This window comes from Bos indicus x Bos taurus, chromosome 22 (genome assembly GCF_003369695.1).
Source record: "Bos indicus x Bos taurus breed Angus x Brahman F1 hybrid chromosome 22, Bos_hybrid_MaternalHap_v2.0, whole genome shotgun sequence".
NCBI classification, from domain to species: domain Eukaryota; kingdom Metazoa; phylum Chordata; class Mammalia; order Artiodactyla; family Bovidae; genus Bos; species Bos indicus x Bos taurus.
The window spans coordinates 8,633,004-8,654,714 of NC_040097.1; the positions used below are offsets into that span (position 1 = coordinate 8,633,004).

The 21,711-nt window shown below is 47.5% G+C and overlaps 1 protein-coding gene across 1 annotated transcript; it reads right to left on the reverse strand.

The window, feature by feature from the left end:
• Positions 1–876: 876 nt before the first annotated feature.
• Positions 877–20,448, reverse strand: ELP6 (elongator acetyltransferase complex subunit 6). The gene is made up of 8 exons (XM_027522665.1): positions 20,193–20,448; positions 16,364–16,789; positions 12,736–12,814; positions 11,639–11,709; positions 8,922–9,040; positions 7,753–7,954; positions 5,715–5,861; positions 877–4,480 (listed from the first exon to the last, which is right to left on the reverse strand). The coding sequence occupies exons 2-8, from the start codon at positions 16,415–16,417 to the stop codon at positions 4,352–4,354; spliced, it is 801 nt and encodes a 266-aa protein (XP_027378466.1). The 5' UTR covers positions 16,418–16,789; positions 20,193–20,448; the 3' UTR covers positions 877–4,351.
• Positions 20,449–21,711: the final 1,263 nt, after the last annotated feature.

The window sequence follows — 21,711 nt, forward strand, 5'->3', positions numbered from 1 at the left end:
AGTCACTAGGATTGGGGGACTGTTTGTTACTAACACAGAGCTCTCAGTGAAGAGGAGTCAGGATGCTAACCTCAGTACCCATCATTTAAATGCCATAAAATTCACCTGTTTTAGGTATAAAGATTTTTAGTAAAGTGCAACTATCACCATAATGTAACTTTAGAACATTATCATCATCCCAAAAAGAAGCCCAGTGGAGCTGTTTCTCATTTTCACCGCCCTGACAGCCCCGCCCCCCATCCCACAGGATTGTATGACATGTAATCTCTGTGTCTGGCACAGAGTTATGGAAGTTCATCCATGTTGCAGCATGTATCAGTAGTCCACTTCTATTTATGCCAAGCAGTACTTCATTGTATGGAGATATCAGACTTTGTCCTTTCATCTGCTGATGCACGTTTGGGTTGCTTGCACTTTCTCTGATTGTAAATAACACCGCTGTGAGCATTCACATGCGTGCTTGTGTGGATGTACGTTTCCATTTCCCTCGGGTAAGTACCTAGGAACTCAATGGCTGGGTCACACAGTCAATCTACATTTAACATTTTTAAGAAACTGCCCAATGTTTTCCAAAGTGGCCACACTATTTTACATTCCTGCCTGCATATGTGAGGATTCCAATTTCTCCTTATCCTTGCTAACAGTTGTAATTGTCAGATTTTTTTTCTTTTGATATAGCTGTTTCAGTGGTAATATGGTGGTATCTCATGGTGGTTTTAATCTGTATTCCCCTAATGGCTAAAGATGCTGATCAACTTTTTAGGTGTATGTTGGTTATTCCTATGCCTGCTTTGGTGAGGTGTCTATTCAAATCTTTTCCCCATTTTTTAACTGGGATATTTGTCTTCTTATTGAATTGTAAGAATTCTTTATATATTCTAGATACAAGTCTTTTATTGTATATCTGGTTTACAAATGCTTTTTCCAGAAAAACAAATAGAATGGGTAACTATTTCAGAAATAAATAGTACTAGCACTGATACAACAAAGAAAAGTAGCCATAAATAAAGGCCAATAACAAAGAAAAAGTTTTAAATTACCTCCAAAAAGTTACTTGACCTTGACCAACCCAAGTCCAAGTCCTCAGAATAAAAAGCACTAAGAATTTCAAAACATATAAAAAGCAGCAAATTCCTCAACATGGTTTATGAGACACATACGGCTCTATGCTCAAACAACTACAGTTTTTTACATGAGAGGAAAAAGTTCCTGAAGAATATTTTACACCTTGGTAAGATCTGGTAAATTTCATCTGGCTAAATACTGGGCTGGACCAATATTTATCTATAAGATGTTGCCAAAAAACGCAAATGAACTTTCTGGCCAACCCAGGAAGTGGGCATAATATCCTTTAAGTGAAGACTATTGTTTTTTTTTGCCTCACCAAACAGCTTGTGGGATCTTAGTTCCCTGACCCGGAATTGAACCTGGGTCCTCAGCAGGGAAACCCCAAGTCTTAATGACTGGATCACCAGGGAATTCCCAATAATGAAGAATCTTGATACTGACATACATTAACCTTTCAATAGTTAATAAAGACAAATTTCAGAGAGGTTCATTTATGAACTTCACACATAAATAAACCACAACTACATAAAGAGAAAAGAACATTACTTCTTAGTAAATACTATTGGGTTATTTATTAATAGCTATCAACATGAAGACAAATTACAACACTGTAAGAAATTCTAAACAAGTCTAAATTTTAAGCATATTTTTTAAACTGTTGATATTTTAAAGTAGGGAAAAAAACAAAGAATAGCACCTTCATTCCAGCAAGGAAGAAACATAAATTTCTGAATTCTGAAGAATTAACATACCATCAGAAAAAAAAAAAAAGAACATTTCAAGGTCCTGTTCAAATAGTACTGCTTCCATAAATTCCTCCCTGATTCTCTGCCCCCTCAATTAAAAAAAAAAGTCAGGGTAAATAATTGCTCTTTCCTCAGACCACCAGCCTATAAGCCTCACATTACTTGAACTGCCTTGATGGGCCTGTTACCTTCTCCACTGCATCACATTTAGTTCCTATTTTCTATGCCCATTCAAGTACAGCAGGTGTCATTATTTTATTAAACTCTTATATAAAATAGGTGTTTGAAAAATATTTCTTGAATTGATGTGTATCTGAATATTAAAAAAGTTTCTGAAGATTATTTTCTAAAAACCAGAATGTAGAAAAACATACACAAAGGCAATGATAAAATCTGACTTCCCCCAATATTACAAAGAATAAAAAAGAAGGTTGACACCAGCTTTTAAATGGTAAATGATTAAGGGTGAGAAATAGATCCTATACACATGGGAAAATTCAGAAAATCATATCTATTCTTCAACCTGATGTTGGTGGAGGAAACCAACAGGTGACTGGTAACTGGTGCCAGCATCCAGAATGGAACGACTTGATGACAGCTGAGGGCCGGCCCATGCTTTCAACCATAAATTCTACTTCAGGGAGTAGGCTCTCAAATGTCATTATTCCTTACCCTCGTAGGCCTCCTCTCTGCTTTATTTAGAGCACTGATCATGGTCTAACTCTACATCCCTTAATTCTCAATTCTGTTGTCTGTCTCCTCCCCTGGAATGTCAGTTCCACGAGGGCAGAGACCTATTTTGTCATTGTCACACCCTCAGAAAGTGTTAGTTGCTCAGTCGTGTCCAACTCTTTGCGACCACATGGACTGCAGCCTGCCAGGCTCCTCTGTCCATGGAATTTCCCAGGCAAGAATACTGGAGTGGGTTGCCATGCCCTTCTCCAGAGGATCTTCCGGACTCCGGGATCAAACCCGGGTCTCCTACATTACAGGCAGATTCTTTGCCATCTGAGCCACCAGGAAAGCCCCACACCCTCAGAAGGTGCTCAATATTTGCGGAATGGATTAATGTTCTAAGGAAACAAGTACTTGCCCAATCCCCAAACAGGCATAGTATATAAAATTCATAACAACGTAATTTATAATTACAAAAATCAGAACCCACATGCCCAGAGAATAGCTATGCAAATTAGAAATTAATGATACCATAAAATGCTAAGTAGCTATTAAACATTAAAAGTTTACTGAAAATATTTATATACCAAGAGAAGAAATACCATATCATGTAAAAAGTGTCCTGCGGTGCCTTACCCATTCAGAACTGCAGCTCATATGAAGCGTGTATAAATATTTACGTACTAATAAAAGAATGGCATTCTTTAATAGCTACTTTAAGTGACTTACACTCGTAATTTTAAAATATTCTATCAAATGCCATATTTTCAGAAGAAAAGCAGCTACTGTGTCAATGGAAAAACCTACACAATAGTCAGCACGACTTGAGGAGCAGGGCGATAAATTGTTCCCTTTTACAAAGCTAAAAAATGTTCAGTTCAGTTGCTCAGTCGTGTCCGACTCTTTGCGACCCCATGAATTGCAGCACGCCAGGCCTCCCTGTCCATCACCAACTCCCAGAGTTCACTCAAACTCATGTCCACACTGAGTTAAAAGTAAACACTGGTTATGAAAATGTCCTTAGTCCCTGCAAAGCAGTGTTATCTTTTTCATTTACTTATTTCTTAAGGTCGAATTCTTCATAGCATAACATACATACAATAGAATGTACCCATTTTAAGAAAACAGGCTGAGGTGACCTTGACTGAGGGGCTGAGTGTGGTAAGTGGATCACAGGATGCTGGGCGAGAGCTCCCCGCCTTCAGTCTTCACATGAGAGCGAGGCACTGGCTCCTCCTCAAGGTCCTAGCCTGCCTGGAAGCAAGAACATTCGTTCCCGGCCTCACCAAGGCCATGCAAACCTGTGCCCCATGGGGGCCCTGTGTGGCCAAGCCCAGGGCCTTGATGGCTTGGCCTCAACGGCATGCTGGGCCAGGAACCCAGCAACCACAGAAATAAGAGGAGCTAACCTTTGAACAGGGTGGAGCCTGCCTCTGGTTTCCACGCGGGTCAGTTGGCAATCTGTAGTCTAATCTCCTAATCTTTAGCCTGCTCTATGATGCTGAGCGTGCTTCCAAACCCCTCGAAGCCTGCTTCCTCAATGGACTGAAGAAGAAGAAAATCCCCTTGCAATATGAAGGTCAAAGTAAACGTGACCATCCACGGGAAGCCACGAGGTGGGAGCTCACTGTGTATCGGCCACACTTATCCTAGATGTCACCGGGACACCTGCCATCCAGGACTGCCTCTTGGCTGGCACGTTCACACCCACTCCGGCTTTGAGTCACCACAACCAAAAATGGGGAGTTGGAGCTAAAGCGTTTTGAATGAGGAAGGCTCCAAAGGACCCCGTTTCTGCTCAGTTGCTTGATCTTTCACCACCAAAAAATAGTCCAGGTAGCTTCAGCCGCCCCTAAATCAGGTCACAGAACAGCAGGAGACATTCCTTTGGCGAAAAAGGATACACTCTTGTCCTGTATCTTGTACTGGTACGTGAGGCTTCGATCCCGGGGGGTGGTGGGCTGCAGTGGTCTTCTCCACAGGATCCTCAGCTAAGTGACGAAGAGAAGAATGAAAGAGGAGAAGCCCCCCAAGTACCTGCTCCAGTGTGAACCCTGTCTGCCTCCTCACTGACCTTCAGCTGAGGTCAGGTGCGATGCGGTAAATGGGACCAACCTCTGAAACAAAGCTCACTACCCGTCACCTAAAACAGAGGTTTCCCCTCCATTACTATAGTAATATTTGCTCATCCTGGAAAACACGGAAGACAAAGAAAAGTAGAAAACACTCATCCAGAGAAAAACCATGAAAGTACTTTCGTGTATTTCCTTTCGGTCTTTTCTGTGAGCCTGGTTTTGTACTTTTGGGCTAGATGAACTTGGAAGGCCAATGCAATAGAATGCACACACTCAATTCTGAGGCTCCGAAGACTAGACATTTGTCCTGAGTGACTACATCGCTCTGCGGGGCTGAGCGGCTTCAGAGCCACACGCTGCCAGTGGAAGGGTCTCCTCGGGGTGTGCCTGGCATACCACCAGCACAGCCTCTCTGAGCCTGCTCGAATGCTCTGATTTCCATACCTGACTCTGAATGACTCTGGGCCAAAACTCCCACCCACCCTTAATGGGTCAAAAGTGGTCAACGCGAAGTTAACCTGGAAGAGGTGGCAAAGGCTTTGGGGTGATCCCGAAAGAGAAGTTTCAGAAGGCAGAGAACCATGGCAGCCCCTGGGCATGGGGAGAACCTGACCTCCCTTCCAGGCCACAGGCAGGACTCCATGCTTCCCCCTAAGTACTCCAAACATCCCGGTGGTGGGGTTAGGGGGTGGCAGTAACGCCAGCCAGGAGAATAGCCTCCCAAGTCTCCATTTGAAAAGGAATGGTGTTGGCCTGAATACACAGAGCCTGCTATGACCATGTGGTAGAAGTCTGCTGTTTACTGCCTTCCCCAGGGGATAGCTGGACAGTCATCTCCTCTCCAAGAACTCCCCTCTGGCCGCAAATGACCACCGTGCAAAACCTGCCCTGGTGCACAGGGCCAAGAACCCCTGGAGCGGACTCGGATCTGCATTCACACAACTTCTGAGACCTCCCTCCCACCCGAGGGCATATCCTAGTGGACTACCCCAAGGCCCGACACTGTCCCGGGGCAGTGGGGTGCACAGAGGAGGCGAGCAGCTCCCGGTGAGCCAGGGCCCCGCGCACCTGCCCGTGCCCGACACTGTCCCGGGGCAGTGGGGCGCACAGAGGAGGTGAGCAGCTCCCAGTGAGCCAGGGCCCCGCGCACCTGCCCGTGCACGTCTTTGCAGAAGCCGGTGGCCAGGCCCTCAGCCCGCAGGATCAGGTGGCTCTGGTGACTAAGGCCATTCAGCAGGACGTCGCTCTCCTCGTCCTCGGCATCTCCACTGTCATGTACGAGGGCCACGACGTTTCCCTGCAACAGATACAGGCTGTCAGGAGGGACGCCAGGCTCAAGACATACGGGTCTCTGGGAGCCTCCGCTGCCCTGCACACCCTCTCACGGGACTGGGCTCAGGGCTCGGGCCTGCAATCGTCTGCTGGAACAGCTTCACCAGCACACCCAGCCTGGACGTCCAGCTCAGTTTGTCTGTAAGCAAGGAAGAGCATCCAGTCGTGAAAAAGAATAAAGCAGATCAGTGTGTTCTGTTTCGGGGGCAGTGGACAGCAAAACACACACTGTGTGTTAGTAAATGAAAAGAAGTACCAAACTGTGTGGATGGTGGGTTACTCGGAATGTGAAAAGAAAAGCAGGGAGATGAGCATACATACAAATGCATTTATGACTGCTCAGACGCTCCGGAAGGATATATGAGGGAGGGAAGGAGAGACCTACTTTTTGCTACAGTAGACTTTATATCCTGTTTATATCTTCTTTTTTTCTTTATTAAACTATTTTAATATTAAAACTTTAATTAAAATATTAAAAACTTTATAATATAAAAATATTGAAATTTTAGTATTAAACTACTTTCTCTATTAAACTATTTCCAAGTTTTACTTTCTTAATTAATATAAGTATTTTTACAAAAAGAAGCTGATAGTGGCCCACACGGGGCTTCCCTGGTAGCTCAGCTGGTAAAGAATCCGCCTCCAATGCAGGAGACCCCGGTTCAATTCCTGGGTCGGGAAGATCCCCTGGAGAAGGGATAGGCTACCACTCCAGTGGTTCAGGTGGTAAAGAACCCGCCTGCGATGCGGGAGACCTGGCTTTGATCCCTGGATTGGGAAGACTCCCCTGGACAAGGGAACAGCCACCCACTCCAGTATTCTTGCCTGGAGAATGCCATGAACAGAAGAGCCTGGCGGGCTACACTCCACGGGGTCACAAAGAGTCGGACACGACTGAGCGACTGCACACAGCACAGTGGGCCACACGGCAGGCTGAGCTGCACAAACTGACTGCCTGCTTCACTCCTCCCCCAGCCCCGCTGAACTGTGTCCTGAGGCCCCTTACACGTCCCCCCCCCCATTCTTTCCCCATCACCCTGGCGCCCGGCCCTGCGACTGTAGGCAGGATGGCCTAAGGTCCCCTAAATCCAGCTTCCAGGCAGGACCCTGCACGCAGGAGGTGAGTGGCATGCACCGCTGGATCCACACACCCTGACTAATCCACTTCCCCCGTCCCCACTGCCCTGTGCCCAGCCTGGCCCTGTGGGACACACGCTCAGCTGATGTCTGTAAGCTCCCCCTCACTTAATTCTTGCGGTCTGGTTCCTGGGAGGTGGGTACCACAGGTGTTACTGTTTTGCTAAAATCCCTATGAGGCAAAATCTCTATTTTTGCCTCATAACTTAACAATGAAGGTTACACCCTACCCCTGCATTGCACCTCGCAATTTTCATATTGTTTTTGTTTTGGGACACACTGTGTGGCACGTAGGATCACAGTTCTTTGACCAGGGATCGAACCCACGCCCCCTGCAGTGGAATCACAGAATCTTAACCATTGCACTGCCAGGCAAGTCCCTTCACCTCACAATCCTTAAAGCAGTTTTACATCTATTATCTTAACTGACCTTCAAAACACACTCAGAGCGTTACTGTCGTGTGGCAGAGCGGGGACAGACGCAGGACCACACGTGGCCAACCCCACTACAGTCAGGGCCAGGCACCCTTCAGTTTTCAGGATCTTACTTTTTAGCAATGGCAGGTAGCACAGTGCAGGCTGCATGGGGTGAAGATTTCTGGGGCTGCCGGAGTAAAGAAAAAGCCCCGAGCCATCAGACAGAAGAGATAACTGCCAGCAAGTGGCCCTCTGGGCCCGTGGGGTTCACGGCAGGACCTCGGGGTGCAGCGCCCGATTACCTTCCATTCCCGGCACACGGTGGCCCTGCAGTAATGGACGAAGTCCAGCACCGCCACCGGCCCCACGCCCAGGCTCAGCAGCACGCTAAGGTCATCCACCAGCAGCACCGGGCACCTCCAGGCGGCCTCCCCACAGTCCACAGGCTCCAGGGCGTCCCGCACAAATGCATACAGCGGCTGCAGGTCCCCAGCATTGGCCTCCCTGGGACACAGGGCAGAAGTCACCAGACAGCTCACGTGCTCTCCAGATGTTCAAGAGACAACTCAGCAGCACGGGGGGTGAGGGGTGGAGGGGATGGGGGAGGGAAAAAAGTGGGTCCAGTGCTTGGCACCAAGAGGCTCATGAGCTGCCTGGAAAGAAAAGGCACGCTCCCGTGGGCATGTTTATTTCAGTTCAACTATTCCCTGAGGCCTGCTGGGTACAGAGCACTGTGCTAGCAACTCAGGGACACAGAAATAAACCCCCCAGAGGCCCACACAGCCTCTCAGTCCAAGGGCTTAAGGCCTCTGCTTTAAAGGGAGAGGCCTTCCTGGGAGGTCATAACTGAGGATGAAAGCTCAACAGCAGTTCACGCGTCCAGGTGTGAGCAGCAGCCTGAGCGCTCATGTTCGGACCAGGTCTGACCTACTACTGGCCCCGCTACCTCCGCCTCCCCAGTGACTGCAGCAGTGGTCTCCCAGCAATGGGGGTGGTGGGGAGGTGGGCTCAGAAATCAGAGCCCGGGGCATAGGTACCGGCCTCACGGCCCCACACTCCAGGGCCAAACCCCGCTAACAGCAGGTAGAATGATGCTGTCTATATAATCTGGGCTCAGATGGAGACCAGGCCCACCCATTCAAAGACACCAGCTTCAGAGACGGGACAGGCTGTGTGCAAGGCCACACACACAGGCCACACACTTGGCCTTTTTTTTTTTAACATTATTTATTGATTTGGCTGTGCTGGTTCTTATTTGCAGCATGCAGGATCTCCCATCTTCGTGGGCTCCTTAGCTTTCTACAGCTTCCGGGACAGGCACACAGCCTCTGACAGAGGCGACGACCTTGAGTGATGCCGAGACACCTGGGCAGTGCCTGCCTTCTGCAGCCGGCTCTGCCCTCCTACGTCGGGGAGAGAGAAAGGGGTTACACGGAGACCCGGGGCGGGGCCCACCTGCGGGCTGACTGACCTGAGGAACTGCAGGGGGTGCGGCTCCTCCTGGGGCCGGAAGAAGATGTCCACCGCGGACTTGAGACCCTCGAGGACCACCAGCTGCCCGCGTTCCCGCGCTGTGGTCAGGCTGACACCCTGCACCCGACCACGGAGAGCAGAGTGAGTTCCTGGGCTGGCGGGGGCCTCATCGGAGAGGACTTGGCACCAAGGGGCTCACGACTCCAGGACGCCAGCTCCTGAGAGGGCGCCGGGCCCGTTTGGAGCCCTGCGGACGTGCGTCTGGCTGCCTGACATGGGAGCCCAGGTCTTGTCTCCCCTGGGTGCGAGGGCGCCGGGCCCATTTGGAGCCCCGCGGACGTGCGTCTGGCTGCCTGACACGGGAGCCCAGGTCTTGTCTCCCCTGGGTGCGAGGGCGCCGGGCCCATTTGGAGCCCCGCGGACGTGCGTCTGGCTGCCTGACACGGGAGCCCAGGTCTTGTCTCCCCTGGGTGCGAGGGCGCCGGGCCCATTTGGAGCCCCGCGGACGTGCGTCTGGCTGCCTGACACGGGAGCCCAGGTCTTATCTCCCCTGGGTGCTCCCCACACACAACCCGTATTCTATTGTCAGATGTGCATTTACATGTAGTTTTCACATTTTCTTAAAACAAATTTTTTTTGTTAACTCTCTTCTTTTCTTACTTGGCTGCACTGGGTCTTAGTTGTGGCACGCAGGCTCTTTTGCTGCACCATGAGGGGTCTAGTTCCCTGACCAGGGATCAAATCCGGGCCCCTTTCACTGGGGACACAAAGTCTTGGCCACTGGACCACCAGGGAAGTCTCTACTTGTCACATTTCTTAAAAAACTTACTTTCTTTTGCTTATATACTTATTTTTTACCTAGTACTGCTTTTTACTTTATGATAGTAATATAAAGTTGCCTTTTTAAGGGCATGTAGTTACAAAATAAAGTACATTTAAAAACAGAAAGTAAATAGTAACGTGGTGGTGGGGTGACAGTCTCTGTTGCAACAGCTCAACTCTGCTCTCATAGCAGCCACAGATGGGGGTGGCTGTGCTCCAATAAAACTTCACGTACAGAAAACAGGGGGTGCAGACTGTGGCTGCTCAACCCCTGCTCCCGACCAGTGCTTCGTAAACATGGGTCTTTATGAACCATGTAATTAAGAATCTCCTGAGGGCTTTCTTGGTGGCTGAGTGGTAAAGATCTACCTGCTAATGCAGAAGATACGGGTTTGACCCCTGAACTGGGAGGATCCCACATGTGTCAAGAGCAATTAAGCCCCTGCACCACAAGTGTGGAGCATGTGCTCTAAGCCTGGGAACTAGAACTACTGAAGCCCACACGCCCTAGAGCCTGTGCTTCGCAACAAGAGAACCCACTGCAATGAGAAGCCCACGCACCACAGCAAGAGAAAAGCACCCTCAGCAATGAAGACCCAACATAACCAAAAATTAAAAATAAAAACAAGAATCTCCTGAGATACCTGATTAAAATACCGATCTCTGGGCCCTACTCCAGGGCTAGAAGCCTTAGGGGCAGGGCCTGGGAATCTGCATTTCAACATCCCGTGATGGTGACACTGTCCAGACATGCAACCCGCAGTTCTGCAGAAGCAGCAGGTGACATAGAACTCAGACTCCTTGTGTCCCCAGACCAGGCCTTGATCGCTCAGTCACACACTGGTGTTCACTGTGCAGCACCATTAGCAACAACGGCCCTCCTGGCAGAGAGAAGGACTCCTGACCGTCTCCTTTGCTCTTGCTCATGACTACTGTACTGATGTAAGAACAGCACTACAGCAAGAGGACGGAAACTCACGCTCTAGTGCTGGGCACACCCAGAGCTGTGCATGCCATTCCTGCCGGGTTGGTGAGTCAAAGGTAACAGGAAAAGCAGCCAAACCAGATATGAGAATACACGCCTTTCTCATCCTAGCTCACAGATGCCAGGGCCAAACACACGCCTCACCGACCTGGAATGCAACCGTGTTCCTGACACGACTGTGCTCCCTGAGCCTGTGCTCTGACCTCTGGCACAGGAACTTCTCCCTTCCCTGCAAAGCATGGGAAACCCTCTCGCTCTCTCACTGGTTCCCCCCATCAGAGAAGAGGACTGACAGTAAGGCTGTCATTTCGAAGATCACTGCTGATGCATGGCCTGGTTCTCTCCCACTCTGAGCCTGACTTAAACCAAAAACACGTAACAACAAGAGCCCCAGAAATTCACCTGGTCACAGGTCACAAGTAATGTGCCAGGTGAGGTGCCAGGAGGGTCACCAGCCTCTCAGACATCTTACTCTTGCATGGCTGCATTTAGTAAGACAAGGGGCAAACCAAGATGAGGTGAGGGGCGTGTGACAAAAGCCCTAGACTAAGGGAGAGACAGTGGGAGATACTCAGCTGGGCAGAGACCAAGCTGTGATCTCTAACCCACTGGGGACAAGATTAATGTTCACCCTGAGAAGGAAGAAACCTTAACTGGTCCAGACTCAGTGGAGAAGGGTTTGATTTAATCCATAACAGGTCTGGTTCTAAACACTTGACAAATGAACAAAACACGCAGAGATGCTGCCCTTGCCCTTCAGATAAAGGGTTCAGGATCCCATGATTTCCTTAGTCCTTCGCTTTCTAAGTTCCCTGCAACCCAAACAGGGAAGCCCAGCCTGACAGCATACGTATGCCTGGCGCACACACTCACTCAGGGGTCTCATCACAGAGGTCTAACATACTTACCAGCTTCTGCCCCACCATATTATAGTGACTAAAGGACTGGACGAGGGCCACAAAGCAGACTTTACAATTGGCTGGAAAACAAAATAAACTGATTTTTAACCAACTCTCTATTTACAATCAGTCTCAGATACTTCTTGCCTCTGGAAACAAAAGAACTGAGGCAGATCTAGAGAACCCATGCCTTGCAACCTGACATACTCAATTTGATTTGAAGATGTACTTTTTTCATATTAATAATTATACCTTATATTAATAATAATATCTTATTTCATTGATTCTGAGATGTACTTCACCTGTGAGATGTATCACCAGGAACCTTAGTTTGTTCCCCTGAAAATACGTTATAGTTTTTAAAAAGCTGTATTTTTCTAACTCCTTGTTGGTTATAGAGATACAACTGAATTTTTAAACCAGTCTAATACCCGAGGATATAAGAAGAACACAAAGAAACTCTAGCTACCTTATGAACTTAATTAATTCTAAGAACTTATCTGTAGATGCTCTTGCTCTGTATAAGCTGACAATAATACCATCTAGAAAGGAAAATCACTTTCAAAGCTGTAAATGATTACAACTCAGAGTGCCAAAGGTCAACCTTGTATCCTGGCCTGGCTCAGTGGGGACTCAAGGAGAATCAGTTAAGTCTTTATTTTTCATTTGGCTGTTTTCTTCTAATCGATTTCTGTATGTGAACTGCAGAGCTGTTTTCTGTTTTTTTCCCGCCTCTGTTCCTTAGGAAGCATCTATTGCCAGAGCAAAGTGTTAACGGGTTGATGCCTCGAGACTTCAAACCACCCAAGGCCCAAGGATCAACAGAATGAAGAGGCCACACAAGGCCCTAAGGGAGTCAGTGCCTGCACAGGGGGTGGAGAAATGGAAGGCAATACTGGATACAGTGAATACACGGCAGTCGCTGGTATGGTAGAGGTGGGAACAAGATGGGCCATGAATCCCATTAACTAACAAATAGCCATCTGGTTACCCAAACACCAAAGGCCTGACTAGTTAATACTATTTCTAGTGCTACCTGAAACAGGCCTCTTTCCGCCCCCATCCCCCGCCCCGGCCTTGGATTTTCTTTTTCTATAGTCTTATACCTTTGAGGTAGAAGGAGAGAAAGTGGTGCACAAGGAAACTGCCATCTGTCTTGGCATCACAGAGTAGAGTCAGCTTCTCCTAAAAGTTAAGAAGAACACAAAAAGATGCATTAGACTCCCTGGAAAGAGGTCAACTGAGTGTCAAAATCTAGTGGATTGTGTCTACTTTTAAATTTCTATACCTGGAGACTCATGTGTGTGTGTATTTGTGTATTTAACCAGAAAAAGAAGAAAATAAGTAAAAATTATAGAAAAACCAACAATGAAAGTGATCTGTATTAAACGTACTTATTTTGGGCAAGCCTATCTCAAGCTATCATCTTCCCCAGGCAACGGAGAACAAAATCCCTTCTTTTCCTCACTCCTCTCCAGTCTTGCTGCTGCTGCTAAGTCACATCAGTCATGTCCGACTCTGTGCAACCCCATAGATGGCAGCCCACCAGGCTCCCCTGTCCCTGGGACAGGGGAGGCAAGAATACTGGAGTGGGTTGCCATTTCCTTCTCCAATACATGAAAGTGAAAAGTGAAAAGTGAAAGTGAAGTCGCTCAGTCGTGTCCGACTCTTCACGACCCCATGGACTGCAGCCCACCAGGCTCCTCCGTCCATGGGATTTTCCAGGCAAGAGTACTGGAGTGGAGTGCCATTGAGAAAATTAAATCCTGAACAAAGTAAGATTTTACCATCAGAACCCAATAAAAATCACTGACTTTCCATATTGCAAGGGGTCTTCTAAAAGGTCATTTAATCCAATGTCCTCCCTAACTCTAATCCTTACGCCAATTCTGTCCCATAGGCAGGGGATGAGAAAGCAGTTGTTCCAAGAGACAGCCGGGATCAAAGTCCTCCTCCCAGTGGCCTTGGGAACTGCGTCAGGCAGAGCCCTCATTGTGGAGAGCCCGGGAAAGACCTCCAAAGATGGCCTTTGCAGGGGCTGGCTGTCCCGCTCCAGTCAGCCTTTGTTCCTTGTCAGTGATAGGGAAGGTCATCTCTCTGTTGTCCTGATATTTTTTCCTCTCATAAAATATGAAATATTACACTAGCAGACTCGGAAGTTTACCCCTGGCACTGTCATTTCCTGGTGCCCACTTCTATCCCTCATTGTAGCCCTCGGTTTGGTCTTTGGAGGTGCTAGTAAGTAGGAACTGGCAAGGTCAGCAGCGCCATCTGGAGGCTTGGGCAGAGAAAAACTGCGGGGCAATTAAAATGCACAAGGATTTACTGAAAACTATTTGCCTGGGACTATGGAATTCCAGTTGAGCTCTTTCAAATCCTGAAAGATGATGCTGTGAAAGTGCTGCACTCAATATGCCAGCAAATTTGGAAAACTCAGCAGTGGCCACAGGACTGGAAAAGGTCAGTTTTCATTCCAATCCCAAAGAAAGGCAATGCCAAAGAATGCTCAAACTACCGCACAATTGCACTCATCTCACACGCTAGCAAAGTAATGCTCAAAATTCTCCAAGCCAGGCTTCAGCAATACGTGAACCGTGAACTTCCAGATGTTCAAGCTGGTTTTAGAAAAGGCAGAGGAACCAGAGATCAAATTGCCAATCCGCTGGATCATGGAAAAAGCAAGAGAGTTCCAGAAAAACATCTATTTCTGCTTTATTGACTATGCCAAAGCCTTTGACTGTGTGGATCACAATGAACTGTGGAAAATTCTTCAAGAGATGGGAATACCAGACCACCTGATCTGCCTCTTGAGAAACCTGTATGCAGGTCAGGAAGCAACAGTTAGAACTGGACACGGAACAACAGACTGGTTCCAGATAGGAAAAGGAGTACGTCAAGGCTGTATATTGTCACCCTGCTTATTTAACTTATATGCAGAGTACATCATGAGAAACGCTGGACTGGAAGAAGCACAATCTGGAATCAAGATTGCCAGGAGAAATATCAATAACCTCAGATATGCAGATGACACCACCCTTATGGCAGACAGTGAAGAGGAACAAAAAAGCCTCTTGATGAAAGTGAAAGTGGAGAGTGAAAAAGTTGGCTTAAAGCTCAACATTCAGAAAACGAAGATCATGGCATCCAGTCCCATCACTTCATGGGAAATAGATGGGGAAACAGGGAAACAGTGTCAGACTTTATTTCATGGGGCTCTAAAATCACTGCAGATGGTGACTGCAGCCATGAAATCAAAAGACGCTTACTCCTTGGAAGAAAAGTTATGACCAACCTAGATAGCATATTCAAAAGCAGAGACATTACTTTGCCAACAAAGGTCCGTCTAGTCAAGGCTATGGTTTTTCCTGAGGTCATGTATGGATGTGAGAGTTGGACTGTGAAGAAAGCTGAGCGCTGAAGAATTGATGCTTTTGAACTGTGGTGCTGGAGAAGACTCTTGAGAGTCCCTTGGACTGCAAGGAGATCCAACCAGTCCATTCTGAAGGAGATCAGCCCTGGGATTTCTTTGGAAGGAATGATGCTAAAGCTGAAACTCCAGTACTTTGGCCACCTCATGCGAAGAGTTGACTCATTGGAAAAGACTCTGATGCTGGGAGGGATTGGGGGCAGGAGGAGAAGGGGACGACTGAGGATGAGATGGCTGGATGGCATCACCGACTCGATGGACATGAGTTTGAGTGAACTCCGGGAGTTGGTGATGGACAGGGAGGCCTGGTGTGCTGTGATTCATGGGGTAGCCAAGAGTCAGACATGACTGAGAGACTGAAGTGAACTGATGGAGTAACAAAAAGACTTTACACACTAGGTGTCTTGGCCGCCTGGACGAGCTTACCATTTCATCAGAAAGACAGGAGTTATGAAATAAATCACCTATGTTCCTAGGAGAGGCAACCCTCGGACTAACGCATGAACATTTTTGAGTTGCTCTAGACCGTGGAAAGGAGAGAGCGAAGAAAACAGAGTAGGGAGGCTGTGGTGCCAAAGGCGGGGTTGTGCAATCAAACGTTTGCTGCGAGCAGCTTCAGAGAGCACTGTTCAAAAACATGAGGAGGAAGACGAGCAGAAGTGTTCGCTGAAACCTGCCGAGTGCTCCCGGGACAGAGGGGGCTTAAGGTCGTTAGGAAGTTGCTCCCTTATGATGGTGGGCGGGGCGGGGGGGTGGGTGTTCCAGGTGGCTCAGTGGTCAAGAATCCGCCTGTTAAGGCAAGAGACGCGGGACAGGCAGTTCCATCCCTGCGTCGGGAAGATCCCCTGGAGAAGGGAATGGTAATCCACTCCAGTATTCTTCCCTGGAGAATCCCACGGACAGAAGAGACTGGCGGGCTACGGTCCATGGGGTCACAAAGAGTCGGACAAGGACAGAGCGACTAAACCACCACCACCAACCTCTGTTTGGGCGCTAGGGCTCCCACCACGGTGAACACGCACAAGGGTCGCCTATACACTTAAGTCAACCCAAACGTATAACGTGCTTGCTGCGGTCTTTCAAGGGCGCACGTGACCTTCGAAAACGCGCAGGATGCCCACCTTTCGCAGGCCTAAGCGTCCAGCCCAGCCTTGGGGGCGGGCCCTCTGCGGACTACAACTCCCAGGCACCCCCCGGCCACGGACATCACGTGATTTCCCACGGGTCTGCGCGCGCTTCATCCGGGTGTCCGGTCTTGGGCCACGCTCCCAGAATCCAACCTCCTCCTCGACCTTGCGACCTCTTACCTGCTCCGCCCCTTCAGGGGTGGTGTTGAGAAGGTTATTGAGTTCTGGGAACATTCCGAGCTCCAGAACGCACGGGGGCCCCGGATGGGAAGATGGGCTGCCACGGATACAGCGGAGGCTGGAGAGCAAAACCCACCACACAGGAACACGCGGGAGGAGTGCGCATGCGCAATTCCCCTGGCCGCAGCCAATGAAACGCGCGGATCGGCCGCTCTCGGCGCATGCGCAGAGACGCGCACCAGGCCGGGGGAATCTGGACGCTGGGCCGTGCGGGCTTCTTACCTGTATTCCACTCGCAGAGAGTTTCCCCCAACCAAGGCATCAGGAGGTCGGGTCTCTTCTTCCTTACCTCAACCGCGCGTTCTTCTCATCCCAGAGCCTCCTGTCAAGCTTCTGCGGTGTGTCTCACACTACTAAAGGCTTTGGCTGCAATGGGCGAACCAGACAGGCAAAGACGCTCGCTCTCGCACAAAACAGAAAACAGACGTAATAAACATGTTATAATACATTGAAAAATTCTGTGTGGGGGATAAAATGAAGCTGGATAAAGGAATAACGGTGGGATGGGGTAGGTTTTGGAATAAGACAGGTTATCTGGGTAGGGTCACTGACCAAGTAGGGTTGGAACACGCCCTGCCTGCTTCTCTTTGAGGTTTTTGCACTGTTTACCCTCCCTGGGCTGCAGCCGTTAAAGAAAAAACAAAACAAAAAACGCCACTTCTTTCAGGTCTTTGTTCACATGTCAGTTTATCAGCGAGGCCTTCCCCAAGCCTCCATGGAACTAGAGATCAATTGCCAATTTTCCACTGGATTATCGAAAAAGCAAGAGAGTTCCAGAAAAACATCTATTTCTGCTTTATTGACTACACCAAAGGTTTTGACTGTGTGCATCACAATAAACTGGAAAATTCTGAAAGAGATGGAATACCAGACCACCTGACCTGCCTCTTGAGAAATCTGTGTGCATGTCAGGAAGCAACAGTTAGAACTGGACGTGAAACAACAGACTGGTTCCAAATAGGAAAAGGAGTACATCAAGGCTGTATATCGTCACCCTGCTTGTATAACTTATATGCAGAGTACATCATGAGAAACGCTGGGTTGGATGAAGCACAAGCTAGAATCAAGATTTCCAGAAGAAATATCAATAATCTCAGATATACAGATAGGCAGATTACACAACCCTTATGGCAGAAAGTGAAGAAGAACTAAAGAGCCTCTTGATGAAAGTGAAAGAGGAGAGTGAAAAAGTTGGCTTAAACCTCAACATTCAGAAAACTAAGATCATGGCATCTGGTCCCATCACTTCATGGGAAATAGATGGAGAAACAGCGGAAACAGTGAGAGACTTTATTTTGGGGGGCTCCAAAATCACTGCAGATGGTGACTGCAGCCATGAAATTAAAAGATGCTTACTTCTTGGAAGGAAAGTTATGACCAACCTGGACAGCATATTAAAAAGCAGAGACATTACTTTGCCAGCAAAGGTCTGTCTAGTCAAAGCTATGGTTTTTCCAGTCGTCATGTATGGATGTGAGATTTGGACTATAAAGAAAGCTGAATGTGAAGAATTGATGCTTTTAAACTGTGGTGTTGGAGAAGACTCTTGAGAGTCCCTTGGACTGCAAGGAGATCCAAACAGTCCATCCTAAAGGAGATCAGTCCTGAGTGTTCATTGGAAGGACTGATGGTGAAGCTGAGGCTCCAATACTTTGGCCACCTGATGTGAAGAGCTGACTCATTTGAAAAGACGCTGATGCTGGGAAAGATTGAAGGCAGGAGGAGAAGGGGACGACAGAGGATAAGATGGTTGGATGGCATCACCAACTCAATGGGCATGAGTTTGGGTAAACTCCAGGAGTTGGTGATGGACAGGGAGGCTTGGTGTTCTGCAGTCCATGGATGGGGTCACAAAGAGTCCGACACAACTGAGCAACTGAACTGAATTTCCCTAAGCATCTTATTTAAGTTCTTAACTGTCCCTTCCCCAGCAATTCTTATCCTTTCCCCTCACCCCTCTTTTATTTTTCTCCATATCATTTATATCTGGAGCTAGTGAAGGACAGGGAAACCTAGTGTGCTGCAGTCCATGGGGTCGCGAAGAGTTGAACAAGATTGGGCGGCTGAACAAGACAAGAGTTATCAGAGTGAGGCACGAGGAAGTGCTGCCCCCTTGTGGACACGTCGCAGAACAACTTGACAACCACGCAGCTTAATCTGCAAGGAGGCGGGCGTGCTCAGTCGTGTCCACCTCTTTGTGATCCCCGTGGACCATAGCCCGCTACCCCTGTCTCTTTAGAATTTTCCAGGCAGGAATACTGGAGAAGGTTGCCATTTCTTCCTCCAGAGGATTTTCCTGACCCCAGGGATAGAACCCGTGTCTCCCACACATTTCCTGCACTTCCAGCATTACAGGCGGATTCTTTACCACTGAGCCACCAGGACAGCCCACTGCAGTTGAAGGGCACTTCATATTCACAAAGCCTGCGGGGCTGTAAAGGACACCTGCCCTCAAGAAATGTCAAAAAAAAAAAAAAAATGTCAAAAGGCAGGGAATCGATAAAGAATTCAAAAGAGGGCAGACTTGGGACTTCCCTTGCGGTCCAGAGGTTAGGAATTCGCCTTCCAATGCACTGGACACCTGGTCAATCCCTGGTCCAGGAACTAAGATCCCACATGCCATGGGGCTACTCTAAGACCTGACATAGCCAAACAAATGAATAAATGTTTTAAAAAACAGAGCCGACTTTCAAGAATCCAATTGCAAGAGAGAAACTACACTCACACTGTTTAATACAAAAGCACAGGATAACATGCTCCACATTGCTAATTATTTAAGAAATGTAAGTGAAACTGACAACTGGGTGTCTTCTCCAACCAGACAGAAATGGCCACCTGCAAAAATCTACAAAAATCAATATGAGAGGGGCATGGAGAAGAGGAAATCTTCCCTCCTGCACCTGTATGGGAATGTAAATAGCTGATAAGGTGCTATGGAAGCACCATAGGAAAGGAAAACCAGAGCTACATTAAGATCCTGCAGTTCCACTTCTGGGCCTATTTGGATGAAACCATCATTCAAAAAGTCGCATGTACTCCAAGGAGCACTGCAGCACTATTTACAATACCAGGACAGGGAAGTCACCAAAATGCCCAATGACACAGGAATGGAGAAAGGAGATATGGCCCATATTTACAATGCGATATTACTCATAGAAAAGGGTGAGATGATGCCATTTGCAGCAACAACAATGACCGAGACATGATCATACAAAGTTAACTAAGAGAAAAAAAAAACAACATGTTACCATTTATGTGTGAATTTGAAAATCTGATAAAATTTAACTGATTTACAAGTAGCAACAGACTGACAGCCCTAGAAAACAAACTTATGATTACCCAGGGGCAAGGGGAGTGAGGAGCAGTAAGTTAGAAGGTTGGCATTCACAGATACACACTTATATATATGTGTGTGTGTGTATATATATATACATATACATATATCGACAGGGAAGCCTGGCAGTGCTGCAGTCCATGGAGTCACAAAGAGTCAGACATGACTGAGCGACTGAACTTATATATATATATATATATATTCACATATAAAATAGACAGTCACATGGGATCTACTGTGAGCACAGGGAACTCTACACAACATTGGCCAATAAGCTGAACAGGAAAAGAATCCATAAAAGAACAGCTCTCTGTATATATAAAAATGTATCACCTTGCTGTACATTTAAAACAAACAAAACATTGTAAATCAATTACACTCCAATATAAAGCCCAAATTTGTAAACAGAAAGGGAAACAAGAAAGAAATACCTACTGTATTCCGCTCAGGCCTCAGTGTCCTGTGCTGGCTCACCTCCAGAAAGCCTGAGCGGGTTTGGGTTTCAAGCCTGGAGTGTCCTGGGGCACCGGGAGCAGTGGAGAACGTGCCACAAACGAGCGACACCTTCCATGCCCCGGTAGCACCTCGTCCCCTCTGGAGGAAACCACTATCTCAGGATAGGGGGGCCCCTAAAGGTAAACCAAGCCAAGTGCACCCAAAGGATGCTGGACCCCCTGGCCTGGAAGAGGTCTGAAAAGTCACCTGGTCTCCACATCTCTTGGACCTGACGCTCCCATGGTCAGCCTCCTTCCTTAAAGTTGCTGCTGGTATTTAAACAAATATAGAGAGGTTTGGGATTCCTTGCAGGGCATTGGGAGAAAGGTGAGGGTAAAGAAATAATGGAATACAAGCCCTTGGGTGTTTATGCTGGCACATTCCAGTCTTGTTTACACACCAGGAACGACTTCGAAAGTTCCGCTTGCTTGAGTTCGAGTGGGGCATAAGGAAGTGCTGCCGCCTTGTAGACATTTCTCCTAATAATAACCTTACAACCACCAACGCTTAAGGGTCCTTCATATTCACAAAGCCTGTGGGGCTGTAACAGACAGCAGCCCTCAAGAAGTGTCAAAAGGCAGGGAATCGAAAAAGAATTCAAAAGAGGACAGACTTGGGACTTCCCTTGTGGTCCAGTGGGTAGGAATCCTCCTTCCGATGCATGGGAAACTGGTTCCATCCCTGGTCCAGGAACTACGACCCAGCAGCTCCCAAGGCCATGTTAAGACCCCACACAGCCAAATACATGAATAAAGAAACATTAAAAAATAAAATCAGAATTTTCAAGAATTCAATTTCAAGAGGGGAAACTGTACTCACACCCTTTAAAAAATAGCACAGAATACCATGTTCCATCCACATGACTAATTATTAAAGAAACGCAAACAAAACTGACAACCAGATCACCTGGACACGATCATACCAAGGGAACTTAGAGAAAGACAAATATCACATGTTACTACTTAAAGTTGGAATTGAAAAACTGATATAAATTGAAATCATTTGCAAAACAGGAACAGACTCACAGACTTAGAAAACAAACTTAAGATTACCAAGTGGAAAGGAGGAATAAGTTAGAAGGCTGGCATTCACAATATGTATGTGTGTGTGTTTGTGTGTGTGTGTGTCTGTGTATATAGATATACACCTATCTATTTTAAAGATATTAGAATCATGTCTAGTTCCCTTCTTGTTGCTGCAAATCTCTCCCCTGGGGACCTGTGTTGCCTGGTCCCCTCTAGAAGAAACTACAGTCTCCAGATGGGGGATGGGGGATGGGCGTGGGGGCCCTCCTAGAGCTGAACCAAGCTTAGTGCAACCAAACGTGCTCACTATCTCTAACAGTTAAGGAAATGCAACCCAAAGTACTGTGATGTAACTGCCGCACCCTAACATACTATTCTATGTATAATTTAGATAACCAACAAGGACCTACCTTGTAGCACAGGTCAGTATATTC